At 51.4% G+C, this 22196-nt stretch overlaps 2 protein-coding genes across 7 annotated transcripts in view; both read right to left on the bottom strand.

Annotated features, from left to right (window-relative positions):
- Window positions 1–11880: 11880 nt before the first annotated feature.
- HES6 (hes family bHLH transcription factor 6) lies at window positions 11881–14067 on the bottom strand. Of its 3 annotated transcripts, XM_073807033.1 has the most exons (5): window positions 13843–14067; window positions 13683–13769; window positions 13384–13573; window positions 13048–13283; window positions 11881–12048 (listed from the first exon to the last, which is right to left on the bottom strand). In XM_073807033.1, the coding sequence occupies exons 1-5, from the start codon at window positions 13921–13923 to the stop codon at window positions 11965–11967; spliced, it is 678 nt and encodes a 225-aa protein (XP_073663134.1). In that variant the 5' UTR covers window positions 13924–14067; the 3' UTR covers window positions 11881–11964. The 3 variants fall into 3 exon arrangements, with proteins under 3 accessions (XP_073663134.1, XP_033716253.1, XP_019778981.1); XM_033860362.2 differs by having other exon boundaries at window positions 11881–13283; window positions 13843–14059; XM_019923422.3 differs by having other exon boundaries at window positions 11881–13283; window positions 13492–13573; window positions 13843–14052.
- Window positions 14068–18499: 4432 nt separating this feature from the next.
- Window positions 18500–22196, bottom strand: part of PER2 (period circadian regulator 2) — a 40468-nt gene continuing 36771 nt past the window's right edge. For all 4 annotated transcript variants that reach the window (XM_019923620.3, XM_073807031.1, XM_073807032.1 and 1 more), the window contains one exon: window positions 18500–20711. In XM_019923620.3, coding sequence (XP_019779179.2) covers window positions 20562–20711 — 150 coding nt within the window. In that variant the 3' untranslated portion in view covers window positions 18500–20561. The remainder of the gene's footprint in view (window positions 20712–22196) is intronic.

The raw sequence follows: 22196 nt of genomic DNA, 5'->3' as shown, positions 1-22196 counted from the left end.
TAAAATTTTTTGTTCTAATTCTGTGAAGAATGCTACTGGTAGTTTGATAGGGATTGCATTGAATCTGTAGATTGCTTTGGGTAGTATAGTCATTTTCACAGTGTTGATTCTTCCAATCCAAGAACATGGTATATTTCTCCATCTGTTTATGTCATCTTTGATTTCTTTCATTAGTGTTTTATAGTTTTCTGAGTGCAAGTCTTTCGCCTCCTTAGGCAGGTTTATTCCTAGGCATTTAATTCTTTTTGTTGCAGTGGTAAATGGGAGTGTTTCCTTAATTTCTGATTTTTCATTGTTGGTGTATAAGAATGCCAGAGATTTCTGTGCATTAATGTTGTATCCTGCAACCTTGCCAAATTTATTGATTGGTTCTAGTAGTTTTCTGGTGGCATCTTTAGGATTTTCTATGTATAGTATCATGTCATCTGCAAAGAGCAACAGGTTTACTTCTTCTTTTCCAATTTGTATTCCTTTTATTTCTTTTTCTTCTCTGATTGCCGTGGCTAGAACTTCCAAAACTATGTTGAATAAGAGTTGCGAGAGTGAACATCCTTGTCTTTTTCCTGATCTTAGTGGAAATGCTTTTAGGTTTTCACCATTGAGTACGATGCTTGCTGTGGGTTTGTCACATATGACTTTTATGATGTTGAGGTAGGTTCCCTCTATGCCCATTTTCTGGGGAGTTTTTATCATAAATCGGTGTTGAATTTTGTCAAAAGCTTTTTCTGCATCTATTGAGATGAATCATATGGTTTTTATTCCTTAATTTGTTAATATTCTGTATCACATTGATTGATTTGCTTATATTGAAGAATCCTTGCATCCCTGGGATAAATCCCACTTGATCATGGTGTATGATCCTTTTAATGTGCTGTTGGATTCTGTTTGCTAGTATTTTGTTCAGGGTTTTTGCATCTATGTTCATCAGTGATATTGGTCTATAATTTTCTTTTTTGTGTGTGATATCTTATTCTGGTTTTGGTATCAGGGTGATGGTGGCTTCGTAGAATGAATTTGGGAGTGTTTCTCCCTCTGCAGTTTTTTGGAAGAGTTTCAGAAGCATCAGTGTTAGTTCTTCTCTAAATGTTTGATAGAATTCGCCTGTGAAGGCCTCTGGTCCTGGACTTTTGTTTGTTGGAAGATTTTTAATCACAGTTTCAATTTCATTGCTTGTGATAGTTCTGTTTATATTTTCTAATTCTTCCCGGTTCAGCCATGGAAAATTGTACCTTTCCAAGAATTTGTCCATTTCATCATGGTTGTCCATTTTATTGGCATATAGCTGTTTGTAGTAGTCTCTTATAATCCTTTGTATTTCTGCCGTGTCAGTTGTGATTTCTCTTTTTTCCTTTCTAATTTTATTGATTTGCGTCCTCTCCCTTTTTTTCTTGATGCGTCTGGCTAAGGGTTTATCAATTTTGTTTATCTTCTCAAAGAACCAGTTTTTAGTTTTATTGATCGTTGCTACTGTTTTCTTCATTTCTATTTCATTCATTTCTGCTCTGATCTTTATGATTTCTTTCCTTCTGCTGACTTTGGATTTTCTTTGTTCTTCTTTCTCTAGTTGTTTTAAGTGTAGGGTTAGATCGTTTATTTGAGATTTTTCTTGTTTCTTGAGGTGAGATTGAATTGCTATAAACTTCCCTCTTAGAACTGCTTTTGCTGCATCCCATAGGTTTTGGGTCGTCATGTTTTTGCTGTCATTTGTTTCTGTGCATTTTTTTATTTCTTCTCTGATTTCTTCAGCGATCTCTTGGTTATTTAGTAGTGCACTGTTTAGCCTCCATGTATATGTGTTTCTTACAATTTTTTTTGCTGTAATTGATTTCCAATCTCACAATGTTGTGGTCAGAAAACATGCTTGATACGATTTCAATTTTCTTAAATTTTCCATGGCTTGATTTGTGACCCAAGATGTGATCTACCCTGGAGAATGTTCTGTGTGCACTTGAGAAGAAAGTGTACCCTGCCACTTTTTGGTGGAATGGTCTATAAATATCAATTAAATCCATCTGGTCTATTGTGTCACTTAAAGCTTGTGTTTCCTTATTTATTTTCTGGTTGGATGATCTGTCCATTGGTGTAAGTGGGGTGTTAAACTCCCCTACTATTTTTGCGTTACTGTCAATTTCTCCTTTCATGGTTGTTAGCATTTGCCTTATGTATTGAGGTGCTCCTATGTTGGGTGCATAAACATTTATAATTGTTATATCTTCTTCTTGGATTGATCCTTTGATCATTATGTAGTGTCCCTCCTTATCTCTTGTAACAGTCTTTATTTTAAAGTCTATTTTGTCTGATATGAGTATTGCAACTCCAGCTTTCTTTTGATTTCCATTTGCATGGAATATCTTTTTCCATCCCTTCACTTTCAGTCTGTATGTGTCCCTAGGTCTGAAGTGGGTCTCTTGTAGACAGCATATATATGGGTCTTGTTTTTGTATCCATTCAGCCAGTCTGTGTCTTTTGGTTGGGGCATTTAATCCATTTACATTCAAGGTTATTGTCGATATGTATGTTCCTATTACCATTTTCTTAATTGTTTTGGGTTTGTTTTTGTGGGTCTTTTTCTTCTCCTGTGTTTCCCACCTAGAGAAGTTTCTTTAGCATTTGTTGTAAAGCTGGTTTGGTGGTGCTTATTTGTCTTAGGTTTTGCTTGTCTGAAAAGCTTTTGATTTCTCCATTGAATCTGAATGAGATCCTTGCTGGGTAGAGTAATCTTCATTGTAGGTTTTTCTTTTTCATCACTTTAAGCATATCCAGCCACTCCCTTCTGGCCTGCAGTGTTTGTGCTGAAAAATCAGCTGATAATCTTATGAGGATTCCTTTGTATGTTATTTTTTGTTTTTCCCTTGCTGGTTTTTACATTTTTTCTTTGAATTTAATTTTTGTTAGTTTGATTTATATGTGTCTTTGTGTGTTTTTACTAGGGTTTATCCTGTATGGGACTCTCTGTGCTTCCTGGACTTGAGGGACTATTTCTTTTCCCATGTTAGGGAAGTTTTCAACTATAATCTCTTCAAATATCTCCTCAGTCCCTTTCTTTTCCCCTTCTTCTTCTGGGATCCCTATAATTTGAATGTTGGTGCATTTAGTGTTGTCCCAGAGGTCTCTGAGATTGTCTTCTTTTCATTCTTTTTCCTTTATTCTGCTCCTCAGCAGTTATTTCCACCATTTTGTCTTCCAGCTCACTTATTCGTTCTTCTGCCTCAGTTATTCTGTTATTGATTCCTTTTAGTGTATTTTTCATTTCAGTTATTGTGTTACTCATCTCTGTTTGTTTGTTCTTTAGTTCTATAAATTTATTTATTTATTTATTTTTGGCTGCATTGTGTCTTCGTTACTGCACGCGGGGTTTCTCTAGTTGCGGCGAGTGGGGGCTACTCTTCACTGTGGTGTGCAGGCTTCTCATTGCGGTGGCTTCTCTTGTCACGGAGCATGGGCTGTAGGTGCACAGGCTTCAGTAGTTGTGGCATGAAGGCTCAGTAGTTGTGGCTCGCAGACTCTAGAGCACAGGCTCAGTAGTTGTGGTACACAGGATTTGTTGCTCCGTGGCATGTGGGATCTTCCTGGACCAGGGCTCAAACCCATGTCTCCTGCATTGGCAGGTGGATTCTTAACCACTGTGCCACTGGGGAAGCCCCGAATTCTTCTAGATCTTTGTTATACATTTCTTGTATTTTCTCAATCCGTGCCTCCATTCTATTTCCGAGATTCCGGATCATCTTTACTGTCATTACTTTTTCAGGTAGATTGACAATATCCTCTCCATTTATTTGTTCTTGTAGGTTTTTACCTTGCTCCTTCAACTGTGACATATTTTTTTGTTGTCTCATTTAAAAATTCTTTTTATGAGTGGGATTGTGTTCCTGTCTTACTGGTTGTTTGGTCTGAGGCTTCCAACACTGCAGTTTGTAGGCTGTTTGGTAGAGCTGGGTCTTGGTGCTGAGATGAGGACCTCCGTGAGATCTCACTCCAATGGATATTCCCTGGCGTCTGAGGTTCTCTGTTAGTCCAGTGGTTTGGACTTGGAGCTCCCACTGCAGGAGTTTCGCCTGACCCCCGGCTCGTGAAACAAGATCCCCCAAGCCGCGTGGGGTAGCAAAAACAAACAAAGAACAATAACAAAGTAAAGAATAAAATTAGACTAGGAAACTAACAGATATGTGAGAAAGAATATAAAAATAAAAATATAGATGAATCAACAACTGGGATGTACAACAGTACCACAACAGTAAAAAAGAGATTTCCAGGAAAAATGTCGGAAGCGTCAACTGCAACCAAGCAAAGGGTCTGAAGCAAGGAGTGCCAGGCCAAGCACAAATGAAGGCGTTGCTATAAACTGCCAAGTTTTGGGGTCTGTAAAATGCAGCAACAATGATTGAACAACCTGTCATTCAGGCATGTTTTGTGCACTGTGAGAAAGGACTGAAAAAGGAAGAAAATGACAACTGTTCTATTTTCCGTGGCAATGGGGAAAGGAACTTTACAGCAACACTGGTTTGGGGAAATTGGAGTAAATGTCAGAAAATCTCTCACACTGTGCAAAATTAATTGGCGGTGCTATTTTTATTGTGAAACGTGTCCTTTAAGGAAGGGGCAGAGGGGCTTCCCTGGTGGCGCAGTGGTTGAGAGTCCGCCTGCCGATGCAGGGGACACGGGGTCGTGCCCCGGTCCGGGAAGATCCCACGTGCCGCGGAGCAGCTGGGCCCGTGAGCCACGGCCGCTGAGCCTGCGCGTCCGGAGCCTGTGCTCCGCAACGGGAGAGGCCACAGCAGTGAGAGGCCCGCGTACCGCAAAAAAAAAAAAAAAAAAAAAAAAAAAAAAGTCCTGCACAACATTCCGGAAAAGGCAAAAGTACGGAGACTGGAAAAGATGAGTGATTGTCGGGGGTTGGGAAGGAGGGATGATGGGGGAGCACAGAGGGTTTTGAAGGCAGTGAAACTACTCTGCATGAATGACAATGGTGGCTACATGTTGTACATTTGTCCAAATCCATAGTAAGCGCCACAGACACCGAGAGTGAACCCTAGTGTAAACTGTAAACTTTGGGTGACGATGACGTGTCACAGCATCTGGCAAGGGATGTTGATGATGGGGGAGGTCATGCACGTGTGGGGCCAGGGACTGTATGGAAACATCTGTATCTTCTGCTCCATGTTTCTGTGAACCTAAAACTGTTCTAACAAATAAAATCTAGGCTAAAACATCCTACACAAAATTATATACAAACCGAGTTCCGCAGGACCTTGATCCCACCATTACCATTGGGGCTCATAAGAAAAACACAAACATTGCTCATTCTCCATGAATCCCAATCACAAAATACCTCATGTCCATAGGCCAGAGGACGCACACAAGAAAACACGTGATTACCTCAAACGATGCCGAGAGGCAACCCCCCAATTTCATCGCCTTCCCTCAAAAGAAGTTTTAACAGTAGTAAATCAGGGAACTAGGAATGCCCGCTCTGAACAAGACTGTGGAAAACCGCCACCCTCATCTGCCGAAGGTGGGAGTGTAAATCGAGACAGTTTTCAGGGCCGCCATCTGACAAGATTTACACTTTTCAATGACTTACCATTTGCCCAGCCATTTTAATTCCAGAAATTTATACGGTATGTTACAAAGTACCCAGGTTGTTCGCTGAGTATTGATCTTAGCAAAACCTTGGCGGGGGAGGACACCTGCAGGGTTAAGATGCGCGAGGAGGGTCTGCGTGTACAGGTGCGGTGGGCCAGGAGGTCCCGTGAAGGAGGGGCTTCTCCCTCCTCACCCGTGTCCCCAGCACCTAGGACAGTGCTCGGCACACAGCAGATGCACAGTCTACACTGTTGAATAAACGATTCTATTGTTGGGTTAAAAAAACCTGCAGAATGGTATGTACAAATGGGCCCATCTGCATAAGAAGAGAAAGACATTTCTCCTATCCCATTATATGATTCTGGATTCATGGAAAGCCTCGTAAAAGACACCCAGGAAATTGTTAAACCTGGAGACTCCTGGAGAGAGGGATGAAGGTGCAGAATAAGAGGGAAGACCTTGGACCTTCCACTGCAGGCCTTCGTGATGCCCGACTTTTCCTGGGAGTGTGTATTCCTCTTACAACAAAAATCTAGTTGAAGAAAAGGTTACTTGACCTATCTGAGCCTCAGTTTCCTCATTTGTGAAATTAAGAATAGTAATGCCTGCCTTAGAGGGTTACTGTGACATGTAAGGAACTGATAAGGTCACATGAATAGAGCGCTTGACATACTGTCCCTTGGTACCTGGTGCGTGTCAACAAGTACAGAAAACATGAGTATTTTTTAAGAGACTCCGGGACCCAGCAGCACAGTCCCTTGAACAGGCCCTGCGAAGTCTTGCCTCCAGGCCTTTGCACTTATTTCCTCTGCCTGGACCACCCCTTCCCAGGACAGCGGCTTGCTTGTTTCCCCATATCATCTGTTTTCCGCTCAGACAAAACCTACAGTCACCTCTATCATCAACCTGCACCCTGCTTCCACACCATCACTCCCTGTCCCCTTGACCTGACTGATTTTTCTTCTTGGCACGTAAACACCGTCTGCCACAGCATGTATTTCTTGTCCCTTTCCCTCATTACAGTATAAGCTTGAGAAGAAACTTTATCTCCAGCAACTAGAATAACGCCTGACAAAGAGGAGGCATGCAAGAAACATTGTGGAATGAATAAATACCCATTGTTTGAAATGTACCATCACGGAAACGCAAGGGAGAAACCTTGGAAGCTACATAAAACCAAGGGGACCAGGAAATGCTTCCCACAGGTGATTCTGAGCCAACCTTGAAGGCAAGCAGTGAGCCAGCAGCGCAGCAAGACAAACACCTGGCAGGGGAATGGGACAGGAGCGGGGCACAGGGGCGGAGCTATGAAGTTCCGAGCCGACCCACGGGAGCTGTGGGCCTACTACACCTGCTAATCTGCGGAGTGCTGGGCCTTTGAAGGACTTAAGTTCAGGAGGTAATACTAGATGTAGAGACTTAATGGCCACTGTCATTCTCCAGGTGAGTGATAAGGACGTGAATCGAGAAGGCAGCAGCAGGAACAGAGGAAAAGGGATAAAAGGTATAAGATGCAAACTCATTCATTCATTCCTTCACTCTGCCCGTTAAAGATGTAGAACTGACACTTCCTGGACGCCGCTCGCAGGGTGGGACTGAAGGAAAACTGGGTGTCTCCCCGAATGTCCGGTTTCTGCCCTGAGTGGCTGATGATGGCCGTGCTGCTCTCAGGGTTCCAGAACATGAAAGAAAGGGCAGGCTTTGCAGGAAAGCTGAGCTCAGGTTTGAGCTGAGTTTGAAGAACCTGTGGGATGTCTGAGAGGTGACAACCCGGGCATTTGGACCAACCCGACTACAGCTCCAGAGAGGACTGGGCTGGAGGTCCTTTTTGGAGTCAGTGACGCAGTAGGTGAAGCCACGGAGATCATACAGGTCATAGTTTAGAGATAACAGGTCCGAGGAAGATGTGGGACATGGTGATATTTACAGGGTGGGCTGAGGAGAAGAGCCCTGTCTCGAACTTGAGAATGGTTGAAGACGAAGCAAGAAAGCTAGATGGAGAAGCAAGAAGTTACTGACAGTGTCAGATGCTGTAACACTTAGGGAAGATGGAAATGAAGGGTCTACCTGGCAACTAGGTCTTTGCCAGAGACTGCCAGAAGTTTTCAGTAGAATGGTGGGAAATGGAAAATGGTGAAATTTTGTGACGAGCAAGCAGGCAAGGGAATGAAGAAAGTAAGAATAGAGACTATTCTCAAGAAACCTGACTGTGAAGGAAACAGCAGGACAGTAACTAGGAGACCCCGATGATGTCTAAACAAGTTTCCTGGGACGGAGGGGATGGAAGGCAGGAGCTTAGGGTTTTGCAGCTAGTTCAGCTGTAAGGGGTGACAAAGCCCGTGGCGTGGTTATTGACTGAGAAGTCTACTGCAGTACATACATTGACTGAGAAGCACCTACACGACTTTCCCAGATTAAGGTGGGGCGGGATCTGGAGGGGAGAGGAAGATGGTGCCCCAAGTGCCACCTGTTGACAGTGGATGGACAGCATGACAACTAGGGGCAGAACAGACACGGACGGCAGGAGTGCGCGATCTTCAGGGCAGGGCAGTTTCTTCTTGTATGCGGGTGGAAGAGCAAAAAGCCTGCGTGCCCCCATGAGGAGCTAGAAGGCCTCTGGGTCACAGGTTTAAAACCTTATCCCTCCTCCTTTCAGATCCATTTAAACCCAAGGACTGTCTTCAATAACCTGATGAGCTCTGGGCTTCTCTGGCTACTCTCCACCAAGCAACGCCTTTGTCTACCTCTGGGCAGTATGTGGGTGGCTTGCGGCTCTCTGTGGGCTCTTGCCCATCTCAAGAGAATGCAAGTTCCTCGACAGCAAAGGTCTGGACACTCTCGTCTCTGTGTTCCCTGCACGTAACAGGTGCTCAAAGCACCTGTAGAATGAATGCTGGACAAAGCCGAGGCTTGGTCTCCCGAAGGGTCAGTAAGGCTTGTGTTCCCTCCTCGAGAAACCTGCTTCCATTGCCACAGCCTGAAACGACTCCCTCTTTCCTCGACACCAGTCGCTGTGAGCTTTGGCTGCACTTTTGAACCATCTGGAGCGCTTTTAATATTCCCGACGTCCAGGCCTCCTGGCGACCGGAGGCGGTCAGCGGCCCTGGGCTGGAGCCGCAGGACGAGGGCCCGAGCTGCTGGGCGCCGGCGCCTTCATCGCTTCCTCTCCTGGTCCCAGGGACGTTGGAGGGACCGCAGCCTAGCCTCTGCCGGCCGCAGAGCCGCTTAGCCGACTGAGCGAGGGCCCCGACCGCCGTTGGCCTCCGCTGGGCTCCCTTGAGCCCCAGGCTCGGAGCTCGAGGCGGCGAAAGGAGGGGCCTCTGAGCCGGAAGGCCTCTGGGAGTCGTAGTTCCGGCTCGGCCTGCAGGGACCTCGGGGAAAGGAAGACGAAAGGGCTGGAACTACACTTCCCAGAAGTCATCGCGGCACCCCCTTGGGCGTGGGGGCGGGAGGGCGCGGCCAAGGCCTCGGCACCTCCAAACACCCCGAGAGCCTCCGAGCGCCTCCCGAATGCCTCCGAGCACCTCCGAGCGCGCTCGAGTGCTGGGCGCCTCCAAACGCCTTTCGGGTGAGAATCAGTTGTGTTTTGGCTGTGGTTTGTGATGCCCGTCTCACATGTCAGTGGAAACACTGAGTAGACAGGAGGATATAGGGAAGCCAACAGAATGGAGATGGACTTTAGCTCGAGGGCACGTGGATGTAACAAACCAAATGGACCAGATGGGCTTCCTGGGCAGGGGTGATAGGGAAGAGCCGGGCACAGAGCCTTGGACGGGCATGCCCACATTCAGAAGCTGGCAGGAGGCCGAGGACGGCCAGTAAGATAGGACAGCCCGGAAAGCGAGTGTTCCTGAGGTTGAGCGGGGAGAGCCTTTGAGGAGGGAGAGAGTGATAACACCTAAGGAGTGCTTCACTGGAAGGTTGAGTAAATTGAAACAGAGATACAGCCACTGGATTTGGAAACATGGACGTCACTGAAGCTCTTGACAAGGGCAGGGTGGGAGCAACAGCCTGACTGGAGAGGAAGAAGACAATGCTTCCAAGGGATTTCGCTTTAAAGCAGAGAAATGAAGCAGAGGTTAATAGGGTACGTCGGGCCCGGGAGGTTTTAGCTCTTCTTTTTCTATTTATTTTTTGTTTTTTTACTTTTTGGCCCTGCCGCGTGGCCTGTGGGATCTTAGTTCCCCGACCAGGGATGGAACCCGCGCCCCCTGCATTGGAAGAGCGAAGTCTTAACCACTGGACCACAAGGAAAGTCCCTCTTCTTTTTCTAGGTGGAGATGTTACAGCTTGTTTGTAGGTCAACGAGAATGACCCAGAAGGAAGGAGAGATTAATGATGCAGTGCAGAGAGCAGGGTCACTGAGCAGGTCCGAGGGTGTGGGACCCAAAGCCCGTGCGGAAGGCTGGTACCACACTGCATCACGATGGAAGGCAGAAAGCCTCGGCAGAGGCGCAGGTGGGTGTGGTTGGCAGAACAGGGATCCCCGAAGATGTCCACATCCTCATTTCCACACCCTGCGACTATGTTACCTTACATGGCGAAAGAGGCTTTGCAAGTCTGATTACGGGTTAAGGACCCTGAGGAAGGGAGATTATCCTGGATTATCCAGGTGGCCTCAAAGTAATCACAAGTAGAAAGAAGAGGGAAGAAGTAGGGGAGGGTCAGAAGGAAATGTGACTATGGAACAAAGGTCAGAAAGATGCAACGTTGCTTGCTTTGAAGGTGGAGGAAGGGGGCCACCAGCCAAGGCATGTGGACAGCTTCTGCAGTGGGAAAAGGAAGGGAAGTGGATTCACCCTCAAGCCTCCAGAAGGGAATGAAGCCCTGCGTTGGCTTTAGCCTAGTGAATCCCCTGAGACTCCTAGCTTACAGGAGTGCAAGCAAATAAACTTGTGTTGTTTTGAGACACCGAGTTGGTGGCAATGTATGGCATTCATAGGGGACGAAGACAGGGGGCCAGGGATTGAAGTGGGAAGGAGGGGATTCACGGGGAATGACGAATCAAGGCTAGCAAATGCCTAGAGCAAGGCTTGCAAGGGTTTGTTGGGTACTTCAGAGAGAGGAGGTGGTGTGAAAGTTGTCTGGAAGAATGGGAAGGAACGCAGGCAGGAAACTGGTGGTCCCAGGCCGCACCATAGGCAAAAGCTGCTCTCACCCCACGGAGGCTGACAGTGGTCTCTGCTCTGGGAGCCACTTATATTTGTGAGAAAGAAAAGACACTGCTCTTGAGGGGGTCCCGAGAAGCTGACTCATAGGTGGGAGGGGGCCCAGGGCCAGAGTTCTGGGTTAGTGGCGTCTGACCTTAGGGGGGTCCTGGTCCCAGCAACATCTTTCCCCCAGGTCAGCCTCCTGCACCTCGAATCCTGTGTCTTGGGCTCCCCTGGGCCCCCTTCTAGGACCCCTTGGGAGGATGTGACAAGTGTGGGTATGAGAGGAAAGAGTGGTTCCTCCTAAACAGTCCTGGCTGATGCTCCCCAGATGGCATCAGAGCTTATCACAGTAGCCTTTGGGTACTGCTGGGAGCTACACGGGACAGACGTCTTACAGGTGGACCTGCTCTCGTGTCCCTGCGGACACATCCTACATCAATCTGACTGGGGCGATGTAGATAATCCCAGGAAAAAGTCTCCGTCTCTCTTGAGCTCTCTTTTATGGACCTGCCTCCCTACCCCAACCCCTCAATAACTCATCCCCAGTGGCTAAAATTAGGCTGCATCTGTTTATAGCCTGGTGGCCGAGGTCTAAGACTAAATCACCGGGGAGCCACAGTGAAAAACCCCTGGTGGCCAGGATCTGCTAGGGGGCTTTTGTAAAAGGGTTCTCGGGAGAGATGTTTTTCAAGCAAAGGCACACACTGGAGAGGAGACCCAGGTGTCAATCCTAAATTGTCACACCTTGACCCGGCCTGGGCACTGCCAACCCAAAGTAAGAACAAGAACAAGCTGCTTTGGGGTCCTGGAGCTGGAGATGCAGGGGCCGGGATACCTGTGGCAGTGACTGCTATCAGCTGACCTCATGCTGTCTGCAGACCCAGGCCAAGAGGGCCATCTCCCTACACCCCAGCTGCCCATCCCATCACCCTCCTTCCAAGGGTTCTGACCTCCTGGGCTCAATTTGGCCTTAAGTCCAAACTGCCTGGGCCGTGAACTGGGTGGGTCTCCATGCCCCCGAGGTCACTGGCAATGGGGAAGCTCTCTCTTCAGTCAAGAAAACTGACCACCTAAGTAGACCGACGTCTGCATCAAACTCATGGACCTTAAAACAGACTTTTGAAAGAAACTTCCAAATCACATGGCTAGTAATCAGGCATTCGTTTTATTCCTGGAAGCTCACAAACAAGAGAATGGTCCAGGGACAGGCCGTTTCCCTGTTGCTTAGTTACTCTGGAGACAAACTCCATGCAGTGGTTTCCATCGCCAGGATGCACACAATTCCCAGGGAGTGCAGGCCGGGCCCAGGGACCTGAAGGGGAAACCGATCTGGAATGGCCTGGCAGTAGGGAGGTAGAAACACCGTCCAACGTGAGACCACGCCGCGGGGTGTCCCATCTCCACTGCCATTACACTACTTACTTTGCTGACAAAGGGTCAGAAGTTTTAAAACCACTCACAGCATTAGATATGGGAAAAAATGTGCTTGGTTTAGTCTTTGTGCGTTTGACACCTTAATGACACCACAGCATTCAGCAATACTTCAGAAGGGTAACTAACTCTCCAAAACCCTTTACTTAACAGAATTGGAACAACTGAAGGCAACGTAATACGCAAGCTCAGGTGTGCTAAACACAAGACATACAGAGAGCCATGCGTCCCTCCGGCAGCTCTGGGCAGCGCTGCGGAACGCCCCCCCCGCGTCCTGGCTGCACGGCCAGGGCTGCCAGGACACTCGTGCCCAGCGCTCAGGAGAGGCTCAGCTCCACTCTGTCACCTCTGCCCCCAGGCCCACACAGTGCCTGAGAGGTCTGGGACAGGTGAGAGACCTGGTAGCCCTGCAAGATACTTCCTCCTGCCTGTAGCTCCTTCCCTCCACCCACCAGAGGGCTAGGGGGGCAGGGGGTGGGGGTGGGGATGGTCCATAAACGTTGCTCCCTTAAGAAACAGGGGCCTGGCTGGCCTGGTTATCGGGGACTGCCCTGCAGCACCCACTGGAGGAGGGCAGCAGAACTGGGAGATATCCAGGGCCCTACCCCTGTCCAGATACCTGGACCCCAGGGAGGAGGGACTGGAGCATGGGAAGGCAGGGCCCACCCCTTAGGCCCCAGGCTGCCGTTGGTCACCAAGGTCTCCAGACACTCTGGGCTATGCGGGCAGCGGTCAGGCTGCCCAGGGCTGCGGGCACCAAGTCCGGCCCCTCAGCAGGCGCCCGGCTCAGTTCAGCCTCGGGGACCTCCTCCAGGTCGGAGGACTGGTCGTCCCCGGAGCCCCGGGGGCTGGGCAGTGGGGACCCCAGGGCGCCTCCTACTGGCCAGTTGCTCCGCCCATGGGCTCCCGGTGGGCCGGACAGGGCGTCCCCCAGCAGATCCCGGAAGCTACTGCCCTCGCGCAGCGGCATGGACTCTAGCAGGTGGTTCAGGAGCTCGGCGGCGACGGTGGCGTCGATTGCCTGACACGTCGACACGAACGTGTGCACCTCGTGCATGCACTGGATGTAGCCGGCGGCGAAGCGCTCGCTTGCTTCCGCCTGCAGCTGCTCGCGTTCTGTGTTCAGGGGTGGGAGGGAAGAGGGCCGCGCCCGGTTCGGTGAGCGGCAACTGATTGCTGTGGCCCGGCCCGCCCGGCCCCCGGGGACAAGGCTCACCCAGGAGACGCGCGGGGCGCGCCCTGCTCCAGGAGGGGAAGTCCTCGGTCCCGGGCAGGGGCAGGCCAGGCGAACGCGCCCCCGCCCGCGCGCCCCGCCGCCACTCACCGCGCGCCCGGCCCCGCAGCGCGCCCTGCACGCGCCGCACCGTGAGCTCCAGCACCTCGGCGTTCTCCAGCTTGGCCTGCACCTGCGCCGGCGGGAGCGCCCGGTGGGGAGGGTCGGTGAGGCGAGGCCGGACGGCGACCCCCGCCCGCCCGCTCGCCCGCAGCCCCTGGGCGCCCGCCCGCCGGCCTCACCTCGGCGCCCGCCAGCAGCAGCCGCAGCTCCTGCAAGCTCTCGTTGATCCGCGCGCGCCTCTTCTTCTCCACTAGGGGTTTCCGGGCCTGCGGGAAGCGAGCAACTGAGCCCCGGCGCTGTGCGGCCCCCCGCCCCCCCATCCACGGCTACAGCCAGCACCTTGCGGTCCCCCCGCGCCTCGCAGCCGTCCTCATCCTCCCGGGCCGCACGGTCCCGGCCGGGCGCCAAAAGCGGAGCCATGACCTCCACCTCCCGGAGCGCCGTGCGCCCGCGCCCCTGGCAGCGCAGCGGCCCGCAGCCACCGCCGCCCTCGCCCCCTGGCGTCTTACGCCGCGTCCTCACGCCTGCAGCGGCGCCCGCCCCTTTTATAGCGCCTTATTTGCATCTCAAGGCGCCGATTGCTCGTGAGAGCCAATGGCAGAGGCGTGCTTTGTCTGGCCCCGCCGCCGGGGTCGGCCGGCAGCTGGCGGGGCGTGGCCTGCGGCCGGGGGCTGGGGGGTCCAGCCGGGCCCTCCGCGCCGCCGCGGCATTGTGGGGCACCGGAGGGGGGGCGATGACCCGGAGAGCTGTGGCTCTGGGTGCGCTTGTTTCCCTTCCTACCCCAAGCAAGGCGCCCAGGTCTGCGGCGCGTGCTAGCAGGGGCGCATCCATCTGCCCATTCATTCATTCACGCTTGACTTTGTTCACCCAAGGTGCAACAGGAGAGGAACGCTCCTGCGCAAGTGCCGGGGTCCTGGCGGCCAGAGCCACAGCGAAGGCCGCGGTCTCCGGGCCTGGAGGGAGCTACAGGTCCGGGCTGGGGTGGCTGCAGAGCCCCGGGGAGGTGAGGGCCCCTAGGGCAGCGGGGGTGGGAACGGGCCCTTGGCCCCAGTGCGTTTCTTGCGGACCTGTGGGTCCTGACATCCGAACGTCGACACCGCCTTCAGCCCGCTCAGGGATCCTAGTGGGGCGGGGTCCCCAGGCCCGCCCGCACCGCTCCATCTGTAGGCTCTCCTTCTCGGGTCATCCTCTGTCCCCACAGGCCGTCTGTTCTCTCCTGGTCATCATCGCCCTCACCACCGGAGTTCCCCGCATCTCCTTCTAGTCCCCTTTGCTCCCCGACCCCTCTTTCACTTCCCTTTCCCCCCTCAGCACCCACCGCCGCCCTCCCTTCCCTGCCCGCCCTCCGCCGAACCCACGTTCTCTGATTCCCAACCCGAGCTCGCCCTTCCCTGGTCCCCGCCCTCCCTGCCCAACCACCCTTCCCCGCACCCTTGTTTGTTCGCCCCGGCCCCCCTCCCCGCCTCCTGTCCCCCTCGGCTCCCTTTCCCCCCCAGCCCTCCCGCGCTTCCCGCCCGGCTGGTGGAGGCCGCCGTCTGGTCCCCGTAACTTGATGCCCGTGACAGTTGGCAGCTGCAGCCGCTTCGGGCGGAGAAAAGCGGCAGCCTGGCCAAGAGCGACAGGTGTTGGCCGCGCCTTTGTCTTTGCCGCTTTGTCACTCGGGCGGGAGCGGGCGGTGGGTGCGCCTGTGTCCGCCAGACGACCGCCACCCCCACGGCTGGCCGCCCATCTGTTGGCCCAGCCTCCGTGAGGGTGGGGTGCGCGGGCGGTGGGGCAGCTCCCTGGGGACCCCAGCCTGGCCGCAGCCCCACCGGCCTAGGTCCACGGCGTCTCCTGGCACAGCCAGAATAGCAATTTGCCTTCAGACCGTGAAGCCTTTGCACACACACAGCCTTACACCTGGAACACGCTGGGATCTCCCTTCAATGGCCGTTTCCTCACTGTTCAGGTCTCAGCTTCCCTTTACCCAATCCTCTGCTTCCCTCCCGGGACTGGGATTGTCAGGGTCTGGTCTGTGCCCCTCCAGGTTACAAGCATCCCTGGGGGTACAGTCTGACCTAGGACCCCTTATCTACCCCCAGCACAGAGCCTGGCCTAGCAGAAGCACTGGGTAGGTAGGGAAATCGAGGGAGTGTCCCAAACCTAGCTGGAAGGCAGCAGGGGAAAGGAAAATCCAGGGACTGCAGTGTGGTGGGGTGGTAGGACTAGGCCCCAGACACCCACCTGTGCCCCCAGCCATCTGAAGATGGATCTGGAAGCCCTTCAGGTGACTGTTTCACCTCAGCTCCCCACCGAGGGACCTCCGTAGGTAAGACAAGTTTGGTGAGTGGCTTGATGGTTCCCAAAGTCACCTCACTGACCTCTGTAAGTACCTGGGAACCCCTTCTGCTGATTCTTACCTGGCCGTCTCTTTGCTTTTCTGTGAGCAGGGCCCGGGAACTTCCCCAGCCCTGCGCTGTTCACCCAGGTATGAACCCACTCCTTTCCTTCAATCACCCTGTGTCGTCCTCAGTCTCCCCCACAAGCCAGAAAGCTTAGTTCTCTTCCTCCCTTCCTCCCCTGCCTGGTCAGAGACCTGATACCCTTCCCCCTCTACTCCTAGTGGAGGGACTGACAGAGTGGGGGAGGGGCTTGAGTAGTGAACCCCAAGAGAGCCGATAGCTGGCCTGTAACTTTACTTTTCTTCACCATTTAGACATCACCCCAGGGAAGGAGATCCCACCCCCACCCCAAGAAACTACAATTAAGCTTCTACTACTCTGAGGAGCTCAGATATGGAAAAATAAACTCAGTGATATTTCTTGTACTCTGATTCATACCCCTCCCGTTATTGATTATATTGTTTGAATAAGATCAAACAAGTAGTTTAGAACGCTCTCCCTGAAAGGCAGTTTGTATTGGAACAGGATGATCAGGGCTCTGGGGAAGGCCTCTGGGAAAAGACTATTAATCTTTTCCTGATTGGATGGGGAACTGAATGTGGGAGGTGGAGGAAGAATTATAAAGGCAAATGGTGCAAGCGAAAAATGAAAGGCAACTAGGAACTCCGGGAAAAACAAAAAGCTGCTGAAGAAGAGAAGTGTAATCTTAGCACTCACTTGGCCCAGTAGCCAATTCTTTCACAGTCAGAACAATGTAACACTGTTCATAGGGTTTCAACATTTTAGAGTCAATCTATAGAAAAGGCAAGGAAGGCTTAATTATGGTTACAGGATATAAAGTTGCTTTGTAAAAACAAAAGGACAGATGACAGTTGTCAGGAGAAGGGAGGAGGCTGGAGCATGGGCTAGGGACCTCATAACCCTTGTCTTACATGGGGTGGGGGGATTGAGGAATGCTGTCTAGAGTTAAGGAAGGAGAAATTAAGTACTGGGATATGCCTCAGTCTGACCAAGTACCCTTGGGGAAGAAAGTATAGGGATAGAGCAGGGAGTGTGAGGCAGCAAAATCCTTCCTGGTTAGACTGGAAGTTGCCCAAGGCCTCATCTTCGAAGTCAGCCTCCATTTCCTTTAGTGCGCCCATTGGCTGGCTGGCTTGGCCTTTTCCTCCCAGAAGCCTGGCTACTCCGTCTCAGGACCACCACACCCTTTCTTTCTCCTTTGCATGGCCTCGTCTAGCAGGCACACTTCCTGCCATTTGTCCCTTGGACTGATTCCCCCTTTCAAAGGTTGCCTGAGTACAGACTTCCTGAGCATTTGGGCTCTTTGATCCCCTCATATCCAAAAACAGAGGCCAACAGAGGCTGGGCAGGGCTGCAGTGGCCACAGGGGGACCAGTTAGCGGCAGGGGTGGCGAGCCATAAATCCCCAGGGAACAAAGACAGTGGCCAGCCTATGGATGTCCAGGCCCCTTGAGGGCAATCAGCCCAGAGGCTTGGAGAAGCTCCTTTTGGTTTAGAAATAGGGGAGCACATGCCCTTGGGGTTATATGGTAGTTAAAAATGTAGTTAAGAGCCCCCGAAGGCACTCAGACGTTCAGTGAAACAGCCACATCTGGCCACTTAGCGCATTTGCAGAGGCCTCCATGCTCACTGGGAGGACTTTGCCTCCCCAGCCCCCAAGCACCACTTGGATTTAGGCAGCCAGGACAGGAAGCGGCGTCGAGCCCTCCCTTCTGCTCAGGGAGCTTCTGGAAGGCTGGGCACCAGGGCCGGATCCATTCATCTCCCTGCTCCGACACCACAATACGGTCCTGGTGTGAAAAGTGGGGTGGGGGGGGAGCAGGCCTCCACTGTTTGACCAGGCCCTGCATGACTTCATCGCTGTGGAAGGAAGGACTGCGGGGTGGGGTGGGAGGAGGCTGCCACGCTGCCTGTATCACCTCTGATGGAGACGCGAGGTCCTTTAGACCACTCTGCTTTCAGCCCCGTGGCCAGCACACAGGCAGCCAGCCAAGGTGAGACAGACTATCCTGGAGGGGGCAGGAAGAGAATGGAGCAGGTGCCTGGGGTCACCTCAGAGTGGACAGGGGCACCAGGGGCTGAGCTGAGTGGCCCTACTCCCCATCTGTGAGTGAAAAACCATGGGGGACGGGACGCCAGGATTAGATCTAAATCGCTGGGCGTTCACTGGGGTGGGGCTGCATGTCAGAGAGACACACAGAGACAGGAAGGGACCAGCGAGAGGCACCCTGTGCAGGGGAAGAGGTGAGGGGGGGCCTTTGTGACAGAGGAGTTCCTAATTCAGAATTTCTAGGGTTTTTTTTTTTTTTTTTTGCGATACGCGGGCCTCTCACTGTTGTGGCCTCTCCCGTTGTGGAGCACAGGCTCCGGACGCGCAGGCTCAGCGGCCATGGCTCACGGGCCCAGCCGCTCCGCGGCATGTGGGATCTTCCCGGACCGGGGCACGAACCTGTGTCCCCTGCATCGGCAGGCGGACTCTCCACCACCGCGCCACCAGGGAAGCCTGGGTTCTTTTTTTTTAAAAAAGATTTTGATAATCTTTGATCTCTATTCAGGTTCCTGTTCCTCTGTGCTACATTAAAAATACACACAAATAAAAATAAAAATATACTTGCTTTATTTACCAATTTTCTAAAAGGCAAAAAAATCATAAAAAGACACAAGCAGTCCAACAAACATATTGCACTGGGTGAAGAAAGTCTGGTTTGCACATAAACAAACCACTTGTCCGGCAAGGCTTAACACGTCGTTACACAGACTCTGAGAGCTTATTTACATATCTTTTTAGGAATATATTAAAAAGAAGGCTCAGTTTAAAATCGAGAAGAAGTTTTTTATAACACCCGTGTAAGCACACACACTAACGAAAATGTAAGACCCGATGCGTGGCACCGTGTAAACAATTTCACAAAATGCTCCTGCTGTCAACTTCTCAGCGCACGTCAAAGCTACGCAGCAGTTAACAATCAATGAATATACATAAATGCTAAGATAATGCTGCCAGTAAACATTGCTAACAGGAGGGAACGTGTTGGCAGTCTTGCGTTTAGGGAAAGTCAATGCAACTTTCGCTCCCATCTAATCCCTTAATGATCTGCCTTTAGTGGCAGGAAGCAGTTTGTAGCATCTAGTCTCCACACAAATGCATAGACTACACCTTGTCTTGGGTATCTGCAGGTGATGTTGCTTTGTAAATTAAAAAAAATAAAAAATTAAACTTTCTGTGTTCGAGTTTATGAAAAATAGGATTGATATTCAGGCATAAAGTGGTCTGACTATGAAAACCAACTGGATTACAAGGAGACGTCCCCTGTTCTGGTAGCTGCTTCTCCAGCAAAGAACAGGGGAAGCCGCCCCCTTTTAACTTCCTACAGACGCGATGCAATTGCAAGTCAGTTGTTTCATCACTGGCAGCTTCTCATTCACCCTAGGGACCAATGTAACATTTTTGCAGACAATCTTTGGGATAGACGATGCAGTATGAGGTTTTGCAAAAAGTTGGGCCGTCTGGTCTCACTTTTCCCCGAGTGTCCCATTCACCTGAAAGTGCTAGTGGACATCACCACAGAGACCGGAAATGGCACCAATGAGGTCAGGTTCATGAAAAGAATTAGGGGCCGGTGTCCCAGCCCAGGTGTGGTGAGAGCGGTTAGATCACGGCGCCCTGGAAAACACAGATGCAGCCACCAGCTAAGTCAGGAGAAAGCACTGGCTCAGCTGGGCCAGAGCTGATGTCTCGGAAGTGCCGATCAAAGAATAAATACGGGTGGGTCCCAAGTGTGGCCATCAAAGCCTGGTTTGCAGAGGGAAGTCACAATAAGGGGATGACCGACAATGTGTTTTTATCTACATATTGGCTATCCCGGTCTGAAAAGGATACGAGAATGATTTCAAAATATACACAAGGGTCTGTGTATTTCTGAGGATGTATATTTCTACGATGGAGTTGGTCACACAAACCACTAGGCATCTTTAGTCCAGAGCGAGCATTTCAACTTCGTTCACCCCAAACTTAAGCTACGTCAGGTGAAATGTTTGCTGCTACCACACTTGAAGCTGAAGCTGCTGGTCTGCCATTTAATGCAAAACATGTTGAAAGAAGATTAGCGGAGGCTGTGATCTCCACTTGGTATGTTTTAAAAACATCTAGTCTGACTAAATAATTTAGATAAAAAGCAGCCCCCCAGAGAGGACATAATTTGATCTGATCCAAACACACTCTGGGGAAGCTCCGAAAGGCCGGCCCCTCAGCGCGGAGTCACCTGTGGCATCCTAGCTGTGGGTCACAGCCCGGTGCGATGCCCCGGGACCGCCCACGGGGAGCCAGCAGACACTGGTGCTCTGGCTGAGAACACTCAGCCGCTTCCGCGACACAAGGAGGGAAGCAGTCCTTCTCAAGTTAAACAATGATGAAAATCTCCTCCCCTGTCCCCAAAAACTCCCTATTTATATTTTAAATACAAAAAGCTATTTCTTCCCAAACTTCTCCTACCCGCCACGGTTTTAAATCACCCCTTTGGAAAATGATGGGTTTTTTCTAGAACAAAAAAAGCCATGTAAGTATATCCGTCCATTTCATTAGAAACACAGGTGAAGACCCTCCCCCTCCTCAGAGCACCATCTAATGTACGCCACTGGCTGTCCCGCTGCGGGGGGTTACGTCTGCCCTTCGTTTCTGTGACTCAGGGAGGGTCCGTTTTCCTCTTCTGTGGTGTCGGTTGTTCCGCTGAGTCCCAGAGTAGGGGTAGCTTCCTCATACCGCATGCAAACGTTGTCTTTTCCCTTGTTTTCACAGCAAACGCATTCCTTAAAAGAAAAAATGCAAATCAGTAACAAAAATGAGACCTTTGGTACGAAAAAGTAGTTCAAGCTGAGAGAGGTGCAGGTGATCAGGTGTCAGCAGTGAGGCTGCTGGAGGGTGAGCAGGTGCCACTGGGCGTGGGACCCCTGCCTGCCCTCCAAGGAGCCAGAGCTCTTCGCAAGAGGTCCCTGCTCGCAGCTCCCCAGGCCCCTCCCTTGTCTGCGAGGTGGCTGTGCATAGCGAGGGGACAGCATCAACCAGAGGCTCTAGTGCCAGCTCCTCCTCTTTCTGCCTGTGGGACCTGGAGTTGCTACCGACCTTCTCTAACCTCAGTTTTCTAATCTGTAGAATGGGACAGCAACAACGTACTGTCTCATTTGTTCATTTCCCATCTGTTAAGCACCTGTCGTGTTCCAGGCACGTTCTAAGCACTGGGAGTCAGCAGTGAACAAAGAGGAAAATCTGTGTCCCAGCGGAGGTGATCTCCTAGTAGCCGAATGAGAAATGCTCCACGGTGTATTAAAAGATGGGAAATGCGGGGCTGACACGGAATGAGGCACGTGAGGACGTCTGTAATTTTACTGACGTTCCACTGAGAGAGTGACTGTAGTGGTTTTAAAATACGCCCACGAATTCTTTGACACCCCTTCCTCAGAAGGGGGAGGCCTGGACTCAGTGACCTGCCACTAACGAAGAGGAGGTGATGCCGGTGACACGTGGGTCGCAACAGGCACTGCAGCCCCTCGGTTCTCTCTGGGGAGGCCAGAATCGTGTCATGAGGACACACAAGCAGCCCGATGGACAGATCCACACGGCAAGGAACTGAGGCCTCCTGCCAACAGCCAGCACCAAGGTGCAGGCACGTGAGGGAGCCTCCTTGGAAGGGGATCTTCCGGCCACCATCCTGTCTTCAGATGGCACGAGCCCCGGCCAACATCTCACCTTCGCTCTCAGGAGAGACCCTGAGCCAGAACCACCCAGCTAAGTTGCTCTTAAATTCCCAACCCAAAGAAACAGTGGGAGATGATAAATGATTATTATTTTAAGCTCCTAAGCTTTGGGGTTATTTGCTAGGTAGTATTAGATAAATAACACAGCAGCATGTGAAAAAAAGACTTGAAGGAAGCTGGAGTGAGCCATGTGTCTGTCTGAGGAAAGAGGAGTCCAAGCAGAGGGAAGGGCAGGTGCAAAGGCCCTGAGGCAGAAGCCTGCTCAATGATTTCAGGGAACAACTGGAGAGGAGGGAGTGAGGGGAGATGGGAGCTGTGGGGAGGGGGTGTCATATTTTAACAGCTTTGCAGCAATTTATTCTGATTGAGAAGGGGCACCGCTGGAAGGGCTCAGAGCTGAGGGGTGACGTGATCTCACTGTAGGGGACAAGGGGGAACAGAGTGCAGCGGGGGGGATACTGTGACAATCAGGTGAAGCAGCACTGTGGCGTGGACCAGGGTGGTGATGCTGGAGGTGATGGGAAGGGGCTGGTTTCCAGC

Source organism: Tursiops truncatus, chromosome 7 (assembly GCF_011762595.2).
Source record: "Tursiops truncatus isolate mTurTru1 chromosome 7, mTurTru1.mat.Y, whole genome shotgun sequence".
Lineage (NCBI taxonomy): Eukaryota > Metazoa > Chordata > Mammalia > Artiodactyla > Delphinidae > Tursiops > Tursiops truncatus.
This window is presented reverse-complemented; position numbering and strand designations above follow the sequence as displayed.

Excerpts from the sequence above, each read along its gene's own strand:
- HES6 (XM_033860362.2), bottom strand. The coding sequence starts at position 13,923 with ATGGCTCCGCTTTTGGCGCCCGGCCGGGACCGTGCGGCCCGGGAGGAT. Across the intron at positions 13,770-13,842 it reads AGGCGCGGGGGGACCGCAAG|GCCCGGAAACCCCTAGTGGA; the intron begins GTGCTGGCTGTA and ends CGCTTCCCGCAG. Across the intron at positions 13,574-13,682 it reads TGCTGCTGGCGGGCGCCGAG|GTGCAGGCCAAGCTGGAGAA; the intron begins GTGAGGCCGGCG and ends CCGCCGGCGCAG.